We start from the raw sequence: 14,103 nt of genomic DNA, 5'->3' as shown, positions 1-14,103 counted from the left end.
CTGGTTTTCAATATTGAGTGAAAGGAGACTAATAAGAAAAGGCTCCTTATTAAGATGTTGCAAGACCATGTTATCACCTTCAAATATTTCCTACAAAAGGGGTTCAAATTAATAAACAATGAAGGCACATTCCTTAACATTCAGTACATGCTATTTATCTTTCTGCACCACAACACACAGCTACAATTGTGTTAAAACTCACTGAGGCATCAGCACGTGCTGTCCTCACACACACACACTGGAATTCATGTAGTAAGGGGAAAGTTAACTGTAAAAGCAATTTAAAAACAACAACAAAAAAATAATGTATTGCAGCAGTACGTCTAGATATGATGGTCTGCTTTGAGAGACTTGAGCAGATTAAGGGTTTTACTTGCACTAAATATCTACGCAAGACTAAAAATTCCAAGAAGGTCTAGCTCAGTTGTGTTCTGTGGTATTTACAACAGCTCTTATCCTGAGTGAAGCACTGTACAAACAAATACTCAGAATGTCATCCCATCCTTTCTCCCCTCAAGTCAGATGTCCTGAGTGCATTTTCATATGCGAGGGTTAAAATTCAGTTACAATAGCCATCAGTCCAGAGAACCCCAGTCAGACCTGGGAGCTGAGATAAAAGAGCAAGCTCTGATGTCTGGCACAGCATTATTTCAGCCAGAAAGCAGAAAAAACCCCACTGGATGATACTGTAGCATCTTCCAGCCGTGGGTTTCACAGCCTGAGTCTCTCCTGCACCTTGTGGTTTCCCACTTCATGCAGTAGTTTGCCAGTGAAGTGCCTTCCTGGTAAAGAATTTGTAGTGACTTTCTTGTGTTTCTTGTAACATTCTTGACATATCTCACTAAGGGGTTAAGTAAGTTATGAAAATACTTTCAACCAGCCAGAAAATGAGAGTGTTTTACTGCTGTAAGAGTGAATCTAAGAGGAATATTACAGAAATGATTTTAAGACTTTGGAGGAAGAAAATATCTGCAATAACTACACAGAAAATAGTGAATGTCTTGCTGAATTAGATATTACTACCATGTTCAGTTACCCCACAGCCTCTCCTTGACTTGGGCCAAAACTGTTCTGGGTGTACCTCCATTGATTTGGTTTGAAGTCAGTGCCTGGGATAAATGGGGTGCTATTTAGCAGTTTTAAGGCTGATTCATGGGGGGCTCCAAGCAAGTTCCTCATGAGCGTGAGCAGTGCTCTTGCCTCCACGCGAGCACACGCGAGTAGACTTTTGCCTCGAAAGTAGAGTTAATCACGTTGGAGAGGATGATTTTAAAGTGTTGAAGTTCTAAGTAAGGCCTCTTTGCAACTATAACATTATGAAGTTTTTCTTGTACTGAACCTAGGGGGCCCAGTGCAACCCCAAGGAATGCAATCCCAAAGCCAGGAGCCATTGCAGCCCCAGCGCGTGTTCCCCGCGGGGCAGGCAGCGAAGCCCGCAGCCTCGCAGCCCCAGCGCCCGCCCGGACCCACCACCCAGCAGCCTCGGCCCCAGGCCCAAGGTCCTCCCAGCTCCAGGTTATCAAAGGAAGCAGAGCCACAGCCACAGCCCCAGCCAGAGCCACAGCCTGCGCCACAGCAGAAGCCTCAGTCGCATCCGCAGCTTAAGTAAGAGTCGCTTTATCCGGTCTTCTTCTCTCCTCATGGCATGGATTCTGTCGAACTGGGGTTGGGGGCATGCTCTGACAGCCAGGGGGGAAATGAACGTGTTGTTCCCAAGTTTAAAAGGTGGTTAAATAGCTCAAAAAGCTTAATCTCTGGTAATGGAGTCAAGTAAGCCATTAGTGTTCGTTCTAGTCCCAAGTTTAAAAGGAGGTTTTAGTCCCTGGTAATGGAGTAAAGTAAGGTAGCATTAGTTCTAGTCCCAAGTTTTAAAACAAGGTGAAATAGCCCAAAAAGCTTAATCTCTGGTAATGGAGTAAACTAGCATTAGTTCTAGTCCCAAGTTTAAAATGAGGTTTTAGTCCCTGGTAATGGAGTAAACTAAGCCTTTAGTGTTAGTTCTAGTCCCAAGTTTAAAACAAGGTTAAATAGTTTAAAAAGCTTAGACCCTGGTCATAGAGTAAAGTAAGCCACTAGCATTAGTTCTAGTCCCAGGTTTAAAATGAAGATAAATAGCTCAAAAATCTTAATATTTGGTAATGGAATAAGGTAAGCTGATAGCATTAGTTCTAGTCCCAAGTTTAAAACAAGGCTAAATAGTTCAAAAACTTAATCCCTGGTAATGGAGTAAAGCTGCTAGTGCTAGTTCTAGTCCCAAGTTTAAAACAAGGCTAAATAGCTCAAAAAACAGTCTCTGGTAATGGAGTAAAGCTGCTAGCATTAGTTCTAGTCCCAAGTTTAAAACAAGATTTTAGTCCCTGGTAATGGAGTAAAGTAAGCTGCTAGCATTAGTTCTAGTCCCAAGTTTAAAACAAGATTTTGGTCCCTGGTAATGGAGTAAAGTAAGCTGCTAGCATTAGTTCTAGTCCCAAACTTAAAATGAGATTAAACAGCTCAAAAAGCTTAATCTCTGTTAATGGAGTAAGGTAAACTGCTAGCATTAATTTTATCCTGAGCACCGTGCAAAATTTAATCTGCCCATTGTGCAATTTCTGCCCTGGCCAGGTCTGAAAGCCCATCATCTTTCTGGTCTTTGTTTCCTCCTTTTGGTGCCACTGACTCACGGGCTGGGTGTGCTGTCAGCCTGTGCTCCAAGAGGAAGTCTTATCTGCTTCAACTTTTAACCTTGCAGTCACTGAGACAACAGATCTTGTTTCCAAAGGCGCAGTCCAGGCTGGGTCATGTTGGACAGTGGCTGCCAAATTGGTTCTCTCTGCTGCCCTTGGTTGTGCTCAAGCTCTGCCCAGAAAAGGCTGCACAAAACTCAAAAAAAAAAAAAAAAAAAGAAAAAGTGGTTGTCCCACTTCTGGAAGGTTCCTTACTGATTTATACCCAGTAAGGAATATGGAAAAATCCCCCCTCAGAGCTCAAAGGCAGCCAACAGAAACCCCAGGGAAGCACCAGCAGAGCTTTGCAGTTTTCCAGGACAGCAGCCCTGACACAAGCATTGCCAGGAGAGTCTCAGACACATCTCCTCAGTCTGGGATGTACAAAGAGCTGCACAGAGGCTTTGCTTCCTCCCAGGAACACAGATCCCCTTGTTCCACCCACTCCTGTGCTAGCACCAGTGGGAAACAACCCCAGGTCCTCCCTGAGCCCAGCTCAGCGCCAGAGACGTGCTGGATGACAATATTGTGCAAAGAGACAGTATTTCCCTTGCCTCCCTGGCACAATGTATTTTTTATTCTGTTTTCTGATCATAAACCTCAAATTGATTCCTCCATCATTTCAGATGATAGAGATTAGAGAGGCGGATTTTTTTTAAAGCAAGATGGAAATCAGTTTATAGTTTGAAACTTAACTTCTGAGGTTGAAGAAAAGCAGCTAAGAACAGTTACAGCAGGGCTCTGCCACATGCTGCTTCCCAGCTTTCTCCTCTAAGCTTTTTGTTCACATCTAGATTCATTTTCCTCTTCTCCAAATGGAAGAGTCTCTCTTTAAAATAAAATAACAAAGGAGAAATGAAAGGTTTTAAGATGCAAGCCATAATAAGAGCAGCTTTCTAGCTTTCAGAAGCAGTTTTAGGTCCACACCAAGGCTCAGATCTCCTGCCTGTAGGATTAACTCTATTTGCATGTGTATGCTTTGTATTCACCCACATGCTGTTGCCTAACCTGTATGTACATGTTATTAATCTGTGAATAAATATTTAATTAGGCTACTTATTGTGTTACTAATCAAGTCAAGTGCTGCTTCCCACCCTCCCTCTTTCAGTGAGTACAAACAAACATTTATCAGTCTATTCTCATTAGCACAACTATAATTTATGAAAAACCTAAAACGCCTGCAGCACTGTTTGCTGTACATTATTAGTTTAGAAGGAGAGGAGCTGCAAACCATGAGCAGTCTGAGACAATCTGAATAAGGAAAGTGCTTCAGTTTTACCAGAGCCAAAACTGAAATCTATTGTACTGAGATAAAAATGAAATCAGGTAACTCGTTTTACCCATGTAGGGATGTCTTTGTAAAAAGCTGATAACTCATTAATGTCTTCTATTTCAATTCAAGCCTCTTTTTCAGATGTTATTTTATCTGACAAGTCATGAGTTAAAGTTTTAGACTACAGCTATTTTCCTCCTTGTTTTCCTTGCAATGTTTTTCATGCTTATGGGAACTTACACAGGAGTTACATGACAGAACTAAGAATGAAATAGCATTGCCAGGCACTGCCTATAGAAAAGAAAAATATATCTGAGTTGGGGTGTTTTTTCAAAAATATAAAATGCTTTTAAGCCTGTATCAAGGCTCTAATGTTCAATACATCTAGACACAGGGAGAGCACATTACAGTTTAGGATTCAAACTCTTGTAAAAAATACCTAATTTTTCTCTGTGCACAATCATTTGCAGCCTCGCCAAAACACAACTTTTTATCAATCCTCTTGGGTTGTGATTTGGATTTGGTAGCCAGGCCCACATTTTCCTCAAGGCTCTAATTTGCACCATCCAATTCAGATCTGTAAAAGGAAAATAAAACACCATTGTGTTCCTTGAAGGAATTGTTATCCTCAAGCCTTACTCTCAAGTCAGGGGTGCAGAATTGTGGGGGACATAACAAAAATGAATGAAAGCCAATTTTTGTCCAGCCTCAGGGACAAATCCAAGGGAAAAATATGTTGGATCTTGGATTGTCTGTTTGGTCTGGCTTCTCCAAGGGGTTGTGGTTCCACTTGGTGTGCACCCAGTTATCCCATGGGATGCTGTGGAGGGAATTCCAGTGGGAATTTCTGTGATTTTCTCTGAATTTCCCCTCCTCTGATCCAAGTGCTGGGGGGTGGAGGCTGGGGGACAGCATGACCATGCAGAATTGTTGTGTTTGTGTCTTGCAGCAAGTCTCAGTCCTTGACCAACGCCTTCAGCTTCACAGAGTCCTCCTTCTTCAGGTCGTCCGTGAACGAGGACGAGGCCAAAGCCGAGACCATCCGGAACCTGAGGAAATCCTTTGCCAGTCTGTTCTCTGATTAGCCAGCTTCGTGTAGAGTCTGAATGTCCCATAGGTTTTGTTCTCCCTGTGCCAGCACCCTTCTCTTCTGTGCTCACTGTTGTACCAAGCAATATGTCCAACCTCCAGAAACACAAATCAATCGCAGGAGGACTTTGGTGGGGGAGATGCCACGCAGGAACACGCGGAAAGCTCTGCAAAGAAGGAAGGGTTCCATTGCTCCCACAGAATGTCTGATTCCGAGGTCCTTATCCATTGTAATTTTGTGGCCTTACTGTGACTGAAGTATATAATCCTATTTGAGACTCCTTTGTAGAATTGTGTTAATAAAGCACTGGGGAAGGGGTTTCTCCTGGCTTTGCCCATCCCCAATGCATTGCAATGCATGTGTATTTCGTGTGTAAATGTTTTGTACTGCAGAAGTATAGTCTTGACTTGTTCTTGCCTCCCAGACTCGGGAGGCCATTCACACTGACATTCTTGTCGAGCCACATAAATAATGTGAGAATTTGAAGCAGTTTCTTCCTCCTTATCCAATCCCTCCATCAGCTGGTTGTGGACTTCTGATGTATTGCTGGGAGTTAATCAGTACACTAAATGTCATAAATAGAGTGTATATGTACTACTGTATCGCCATATGTCTATTTAAAGAATTTATTTCCAGACTGTAACCATAACTGGGTTTAGTTGCAAAGAATATGCATGATGTTACCCTTATTTTTGTGAACACCTTCTAATAAATGTAAAGTCCCATGCCTGATTTAAAAAAAATGTCTTCTACAAAGCTTGTTTAGACATCAATATATATTGTCTATTTTGACTGATATCAAGAGGGTAGCTTTATGATTATAAAATATTTGGACACAAACTACAGCTGTAAGAAAATAAACTATCACAATTAATTCCTTTGTTGAATCAGCATTATAAAAAAACCCCTATAAATTGTAGGAATCACATTTACATTTTCTACTGACTTGTGTGGTTTAAAATTTTTTTTTTGTGACTTGTGCAAACAGAATTGATCCCAGACTTTGAGGCAGTAGCAGCAGATTTTAACAGAAGTTATCTGAGTCAAACTGAAGAAGCTTGTTAGTAATCTCTAGATTACCAATTTCCAACTGATTTTCATGTCATTCTGAATCTCTTATCATTAATTACTTGCAATCCTTGCCAGGAAACAGTGCTAACAGAGGAAAGAAGAAAAAAATAACTGAATAATATTAACAGGGAGAGGAGATTAATGAGGGAGAGAAAGAGAACACCGTGGTCACTTAAAAACCCCCTTGGATTTGTGGTGGGTTTGTAGGGACACCTCTGTTTGCCTCAGAAATGTCAGCTCCTGGAGATGTGGGAGCCTGTGGAGCCTGGGCAAATCACAAGCACCTTTTGATGGCACAAACCCTTCCAGCAGTCAGAGCTGCTCTGGGTGCAGGGAGGTTGGCAGTGAGAGTGGAGAGTTTAAAGTGCAGAGGAGCCAGGGCTGAGCTCCTGGTGGCTCTGGAGTCAGCAGGCTGGGGCAGCGAGCTCAGCACTCATCCTCCTGGAAAACGGGCAGCCCCAGCTCCCCCAGGAAACACAGCCAGCCCTTGTGGGACTGACCACAACAGCTGGGACCAGGGCTGAGCAGCCCTGCCCAGAACCAGGCCAAGGTGAATTTCTGGGGGAGTTTGCACTGCAGCGATGGAATCTCAGCCCCTCGTCTCTGGAGCAGCCCTTGGAGAAGCTCTCTGACTGACAATTCTCTCTTCTTGCAGGAGGAAGGCACTGTGGACAGAAGCCTGTAGCTTAGCTGATGAATTCTGTGGCCAAACAGAACTCTTTTCATTACTCACTAGTTCATAAATATCAGCTAGACTTTGATTTTTTTTAAGCTTTGTCCCCTTCCTGCCCCCCCCACTGGATTGAAGCACCCTCCACGAGGCTGCAACAACAACCTTGAGCACTTGGAGAGCCTTTCATGTCTGAGAAGCACTTTACTTCTAGATTAGAGAGATTAATCAAAGTTGCTAACGCAAATTAATTACTTCTACAGAGAAAGCATAGTAATTATGCATAGTTTGGCACGGTCCATGATTAGTACATGCCTGGTTTCAGCAGTATTTAGCACAATCTGAATTACAGGTACTTCATTAGCCCAGGCCCCAGATTTCCACTCGAGGCAAAGTTTCTTGCTCATATAAAAATTCCCTCCCACCTCTTCCTGGGAGAAAACGGGTTTCACTACAGCCTTTGTTTTACCATCTGCAAGACAAAAAAGAAAGAAAGGGGAGGGGAAAAAAAAAAAAAGAAAAAAGAAAAAAAAAGCCAGGGAGGGGGATGATGCAATCCAAGGTGGCTGCTGGTGTTTCCTCCCACACAGAGAACTCGCTGCCTGCCCCAGTGCCAGCGTGCCAAGGAGTGTCACACACAAGCTGCTGCACGCTCCCCTCCCCGGGCTCTGCCTCTTGGCTAAGGCATTTCCATCTGGAGACACCTCCAGAACAGAACCAGGGCAAAAAAGGAGCTTTTGTGGAAGGCTGCTGGAGCTTGGATTGTCTGCTTGGTCTGGCTTCTCCAAGGGGTTGTGGTTGCACTTGGTGTGCACCCAGTTATCCCGTGGGATGCTGTGGAGGGAATTCCAGCGGGAATTGGGGTGTCTGTGAGGGCTCATGCCTGTGAGCCCCAGCCTGGGAGCACTGCTCCCTTCTTCACTTGCATTTTTCCCTGCCCAGGCAGCTCACAGTGCCACAGGTTTCTGTGCACAGCACTCCATCTTCACTCATCTTTCACTCAAAAATCAGGAAAAAGCTACAATATAAATAAAGCTACAGGAGCTACTAATCAAGTTTAGTCTTGAGATGGAGATGGAGCCATTCTCTGACCATTAGGCCTGAAGCCAATTCAAAATGCTGAAGGAGATTTCAAGAGATTGTAATTATGGTCGAAGTGACTAATCCAGCTTTGAAACAACCACGAACTCTCCAGTAAAAATTAGTCAAAATAGCACTGAGGTACTTTGTAAACACTGGGTGTACTTTGCATACTTCCTACCTGACAAAAACAAAGCCTCTTGTCGGAGCCAGGCCTGGCTCAGTGCAGGGATCACGAACAGGGGAGCTCCTGGTTGTGAGTTTGGGGCAGACTCTGCAGCCCTCTGGGCACTCACAGGGCTCCTGCCACCCTTTGGCTGAACACCACAAATAAATTTCCTCTTGCCCACCAGCAGCAGCTTCCAGCAGGGCTGGATGTGTCAGAAACATCAGAGGTGGGAGCAGTGCTAGGCCTGGGCTGGATGGAGGGGGCATCCCAAAGGAGCCAGCTTGGCAATGCTTGGGACTGAGCTTCCCTCTCTGGCTGGACACTCAGCTGCCTCATCCCTTGTGCAGAATCCCAGCACATCCTGAGCTGGAAGGGACCCACAGGACCATTGATCGAGCCCCTGGCCCTGCACAGCCCCCAGCAATCCCGCCCTGGCACCCCTGGCAGGGCTGTCCTGCAGCTCTGGGGGCTGTGCCCATTCCATGGGCACTGCCCAGCACCCTCTGGGGTAGAACCTTCTCTAATATCCAGCCCAAACCTCTCCTGGGTCCTGTACCTGGTCACTACTCTCCTTAAGTAATGAAAACAATTCAATTACAAAAGGCAATCACACCACACCACGTGCAAGAAAAGGAGCAGCTAGGGGGGCAGAGCTTGGAACATGCAAAGTCCTTTAACTCAGAGGTTCAAATCCTCTCCCAAGCTTAACTCAAATCATCTCCTGTCGCAGACATCTTTTCTGAAAAATCCTTTCCTTAGGATTTTTCCTCCTGAGAAGCTGAGAGGCCTCAGGAACAAAATGTAACCAATGGTTATCTGCTGCTGTGGAATGCAACAGGTGCATCTGTGATTGGTCTCATGTGGTTGTTTCTAATTAATGGCCAATCACAGCCCAGCTGGCTCAGACTCTCTGAGAGTCGCAAGCTTTGGTTATCATTCCATTCCTTTCAAGCCTTCTGATAAAATCCTTGCTTCTATTCTTTTAGTATAGTTTTAATGTAATATATATCATAAAATAATAAATCAAGCCTTCTGAAACATGGAGTCAGATCCTCATCTCTTCCCTCAACCTGAGACCCCTGTGAACACCATCACAATCTCCCATGACTAACTACCCTCTCTAAATCAACCTCAACACAGCCCTCTCCTATGCCCTCCCAATTGCAGTGCCCTCCCTCACACTAGCAGAGCACAAAATCCTAAGCTATATACAAACATTGTTGGCCCATTTGGGCTCCTACAACCTCTAGCAGATGGAGTAATTTATCAAAGAACCTATTCGACCATCAACATCCTCCCCAGTCTTATTTATCACAACCCCAATACCAGCCTGACTTCTAGCACAGCCCCCAGCAATCCCGCCCTGGCACCCCTGGCAGGGCTGTCCTGCAGCTCTGGGGGCTGTGCCCATTCCCTGGGCACTGCCCAGCACCCTCTGGGGTAGAACCTTCTCTAATATCCAGCCCAAACCTCTCCTGGGTCCTGTCCCTGGTCCCTATTCCAGCATGGACTCAACTGAACTGTGCTCTGCATTTCTGGCACAGCAAAGCTGTTCAGAAGGCAGCGCTGCAAACAAAGAACAACCTGCAAATTCTGATCCTCAGCAGAGTTTAGTTTTCCATACCAAAATAGCTAGAAGTGATTTTGGACTCAGAGCAATTCAAGAGAAATCATCTAAATTGTCACAGGTGTCCCCACAAATGGATTTAAGTTCTGAATGACAGCGCCTGTCTCCAACAAGGAAATGTTTTTTCTTAGACATCACCTCTAAACAAGCAAAAATTGTTAGGTGCTTTTTTTTTAAAGATTCAAAATAGGTACCTAAAATTAGTGATTAGTTTTCCAAATGCATATTCAGTTATTCAAATTAGCAGCCAAATTTGCAGAATCCCATCAGTTTCTGTGATTCCTCCTCTTTTTTGAGGAGGACCATTCTACCTTGAGATGACACTTTACATCAAATTTCGTGAAACAGTGATTTACTCCTCCACAGCTAAATTATTGCAGCTCAAAAATTAACTCAAAATTAAGCAAGATAATAAAATTAAACTTTATTTTTTAAAAAGAGAAAAAATTTAAATAATATTTTAAGAATCAAGTAATTTCTCTAGATTTAAAACAAGCCAAGAAGAACAACAGAAACAACAGCCCCTGTTTCACAGTAAGATAGCCCAGGAGAGACATGTTTGGAAGTTTTTTAACCACAAATTACAACACAAAAAAATTAGAAAGAGAACCAATTTAAACAAAACAAAATAAAATGAACAGAATTTGTGTTTTTTACTGGGCCTGAAGTTTTAACTTCTTTCAGCAGTGGCATTGCTCTGCACTTCCAAGGGTGGATGTGGGGTTTAGAGGCTGATCCACATCACATTATCCAACACTGGAGTTTCCCAGGACAAATTCTTCTTCAAGGCTTTATAACCTCTGAGCAACAACCATTTCTTTTACCTAAAGACAAGATTTTGAGTCGTTTTTATTTCCTTGCACTGCTTGTACTTCCCAGCACCATGAAGATAGTTACAGTAAGTAAAAAATTGAAGCTGTTTGTGGTGTTCTCTTGCTTTTTTTTGCTAGGAATGAATTTTTGGTACAAAATCGTGCAGATTTATAAAGCACCTGCACTGGCAGTACAAAAGAACTGTTGTCTCTCCAGATGAGAAAGAAAAGAAACAAGTAGAGCGTGTGGGCTGGTATTCAGCTATTTTTTCTTTTGGGAGCTCCCTCTCAGAAGTCTGTCAGCAGTGTTTGAGTGACAGGCACTTTCCAGAGCTCATGCAGTGAAAGGACTTAAAATTACCCAGCTGGACCTGCTGCATCACTCACAGAATGTCTGCAGTGCTGAAGAAACCCTGGATAGGACTGAAAATTGACCAGAGCTGGGCTTCTCTAGTGTACCCTCCTAAAGAGGGGATTTCATTTTCCTGTCCCTCAGAGCAGTCAAGGTGATCCCCCAGTGAATTTGTGTGGATTAGCAACTCTATTTTAAGGAAAAGCAAGATGCTGATGCTTCTTTTCACATCAAATTCTGCCACTGAAGGCTCCTTCTGTGGGCACTGGAGATGTTGGGCAAAACTTCTTCAGGCAATCAAAGTGTGCGAGGAGACCTTTCATTCATACCTGCTGTAATAAAATCTCACAGCCTCTCTCCTAAAATGCCTCCTGCCCTGAAATCAGGAGTGGTTTTGCCACACAGAGGGCGTAAAGCATCCTCACTGTGAGAGCAGGGGCTGGGAGCAGCTCCTCTGCCAGGGAGATGTAGCTGGAGCTGCTCTGCCCATCTCTGCAACTGCGGATTGTGCAAATCCTCCAGACTGGAGGACTTGAAAATCGGAAGATTTGAAAATTCCTTCAAACAGGAATTTTCTATCCTGACTCTACCATCAGTGAATTCTTCAGACTTTGGGCTGCTTCAAACCCAACTGCTGCATTTTCCCCACTTTCCTTGCTGTGCACCCCCTCTGCCAGGAGCACAGGGAATCTCTAGGCAGGTTTTCCCCACATACAATTATTTTCTACCTTCAGTTCCAAACTCCAGTGGCCTCGTGCAGTGAGGAAGAGGATGTGGCACTGAAGCAGTGCCCCTGGAATTCAGAGTGTGCAAACAAACTCTGCTGCCAGGGTGACACATCAGCTCCCAGTCCACGGCACATTTGCCTCGCACAATAGATCCACCAAACAGCTCCCAGGGCCAGATTTCCAGCTCAAGAGAAAGGAAATGTTCCTTTCCTCCCCTCTCCTCGTGGGGAAATAGAAATTAGTCACTCCCTCTCCAGCAGCTGAAGCAGGGCTAATTGCAGTGATGGTAATTGGGAGCTGCCCTGGTGTTTGTCCTGGTGACAATGTCAATAAATTCACTGGCACTGAGGGCTGCAGGCTTCACCTCCCAGCTCCTGGGGAATGAGGGGGTGTTTCCACACGGGATGGATTCCTCCTCTGTTGCTGTGACCACACAGTCCCAGCAAACACCCATTTTTCAGCCCCTGGAAATGGGAGTTGCTGTCTGCGTGCAGCGGGAGCGGGGTTTGCCCATCACCTGTAACAAATTTGGGTGTATGCAGGAGAGCTGCCATTTAAATAAAGGCCTCTGCCCCACCTGCTGGGGGAATGTCTCTGAACTAGGATCAAGGAAGCATTCTTTTTTCTTATTTAGATGGTTTTTTTGTCTGTTTGCAAGTCATGACTGAATCTGTGAGAGCAGCTGAAATGGCTCTTGCAGAAGCACGATGTCTCCATCCCTTCTCCCCTGGAAGCCAGGTTCACTGCCAGGTGAGCACCACACTCCAATAAATATTCCTTCCCTCGCCTTTGTTCCAGGGTACATTTCTGAAGACATTAGCATTTTTCACGCCTTTTTTACTAGAAAGGGAAAGCATTTGTGTTGACTCTGGGCCACGGGAGCTGATGTAATTCCGTGGCAAGAAGACTCCTGCTGCCCTTAAGAATGTCAGTACAAGTTCTGAACTGACTTACCCTCCTCTGGAATAATTATGCATTCCACTCTGGCACATTTGATCATGCAATTCTCCTGCTTTGTAGATTACATGTCTTGAGGAGGTACAAAAGGAAAGAGCAGAGACTGGTTTATTTCTGTGCCTGCACCTAACAAAATTATATACACAGACACACACACCCCAAGTGAGACTTTTAAATGTAAAATTACGTGAGAATTTACAGGCTGATTTAATATGTACATTAAATACAGGCATCCTTTCATGCAGCAAGGAGGTGCAAGCATCTCTTGGGAGGAACACAGTGAGCGGGGGGGAAAATACATTGTTAAATTACAATTGAACAAGCTGAAACTTGTCCAGGTTAAACAGCCCACCCTCAAACTGCAAAAAGCCAAATTTTGCCCTCGGCAGCTTCTGAAAAGCAAGCTGCCTTCAGTGGATTTGAGTGAATTTAACTGTCTAGAGTCTCCAGCCACATCAGAATCCGTCTCCCCGATGTGGGAGATAGCAGAGCCCAGCCTAGGAAGTCTTTGGAGAGGAGACCACTTGGCAATCCCACACTAAAACAGGATTAAATGGGAGCACAGGATGCAGCTGGGCTCAGAGCTTGGCTGGGAAGGGAGGGATGTTCACAGCACACAGTAAATGTCCCCACCAAGGAGTTTTAGGGTGCATTTCTCAGCCTACCCCTCGCTGACTACAGCAAAAGCCTAAAATTGGGTTTAAAAAAATCCAAACAAACAAAAAAAAATAACCCCAAACCAAAACAAAAATAATCAACCCCCCAAAAAATACTTCCCCCCAGCCAAAAAAAACCAAAAAAAAAGCCTTAACCAAAACAGGCAAATAAAGAAACAAACAAACAAAAAACCCTAAAATGAAAAGAAAACCCAACAAACTGGAGGCTTAATTGCCCTTGGTTCTCCTTACAAATAGCAGATACTAAAGGGTGACAATAAAAGCTGAATTCAGTTTGAATTCAGTTCTGACAAACGGGCACTGAAATACAATTCTGTCCAGGGGCACAGAGCAGGTCAGATTTCAGACTGAAGACACAAAATTGGGTTGGCAGAGCCAGCAGCAGCCCCCTGGGGAAGGAATGGTTAAAGTCACTGGACACTTGTTCCTCACCAAAGCCAGGCAGAGGATTTCTGCTCTCCTCTCTCAGAGGTGTTTTGCTGCATCCTATTGAGATGGAGATATTTCAAATCCTTTTTTTTTTCCCAGACCTTCAGCACATCACGCTAAAAACTCAGCAGCAAGAGCACCCAGCTCAACCTAGGGGCACAGAAAGGATTTAAATGTTTACTTTTTAACCCTCCTGGAACATGAATTCCACTATTAAAAAGTTCTACCTTGTTCTACAAAGCAAAAAGATTTTTTTTTTTACCCCAAAATATTCCCACAGACTGGTCAGTGATGCTGAGGTGCAAAGTGTGTTCCTGTGGGATGAGGGTGGGACATGGATGATGTGCATGGAGAATCTAAACCCAAAAATGTTACAAAAAGACACACAAATGTCTTCAATTCTCATCTAATTCTGAGGTTCAGAAAAACCAACACATCCACAGTAGGACAGAGGGTAACTGGA

General features: G+C 44.2%; 1 protein-coding gene across 1 annotated transcript in view; it reads left to right on the top strand.

The window, feature by feature from the left end:
* SYN2 (synapsin II) overlaps positions 1-5,939 on the top strand; it is a 187,686-nt gene extending 181,747 nt beyond the window's left edge. Inside the window, 2 exon segments of the mRNA XM_030956650.1 lie at positions 1,344-1,605; positions 4,928-5,939. Of these exon segments, the coding sequence (XP_030812510.1) occupies positions 1,344-1,605; positions 4,928-5,063 (398 nt within the window). The 3' untranslated portion in view covers positions 5,064-5,939.
* Positions 5,940-14,103: the final 8,164 nt, after the last annotated feature.

The sequence above is a fragment of the Camarhynchus parvulus genome, chromosome 12, assembly GCF_901933205.1.
Source record: "Camarhynchus parvulus chromosome 12, STF_HiC, whole genome shotgun sequence".
NCBI lineage: Eukaryota > Metazoa > Chordata > Aves > Passeriformes > Thraupidae > Camarhynchus > Camarhynchus parvulus.
This window is presented reverse-complemented; position numbering and strand designations above follow the sequence as displayed.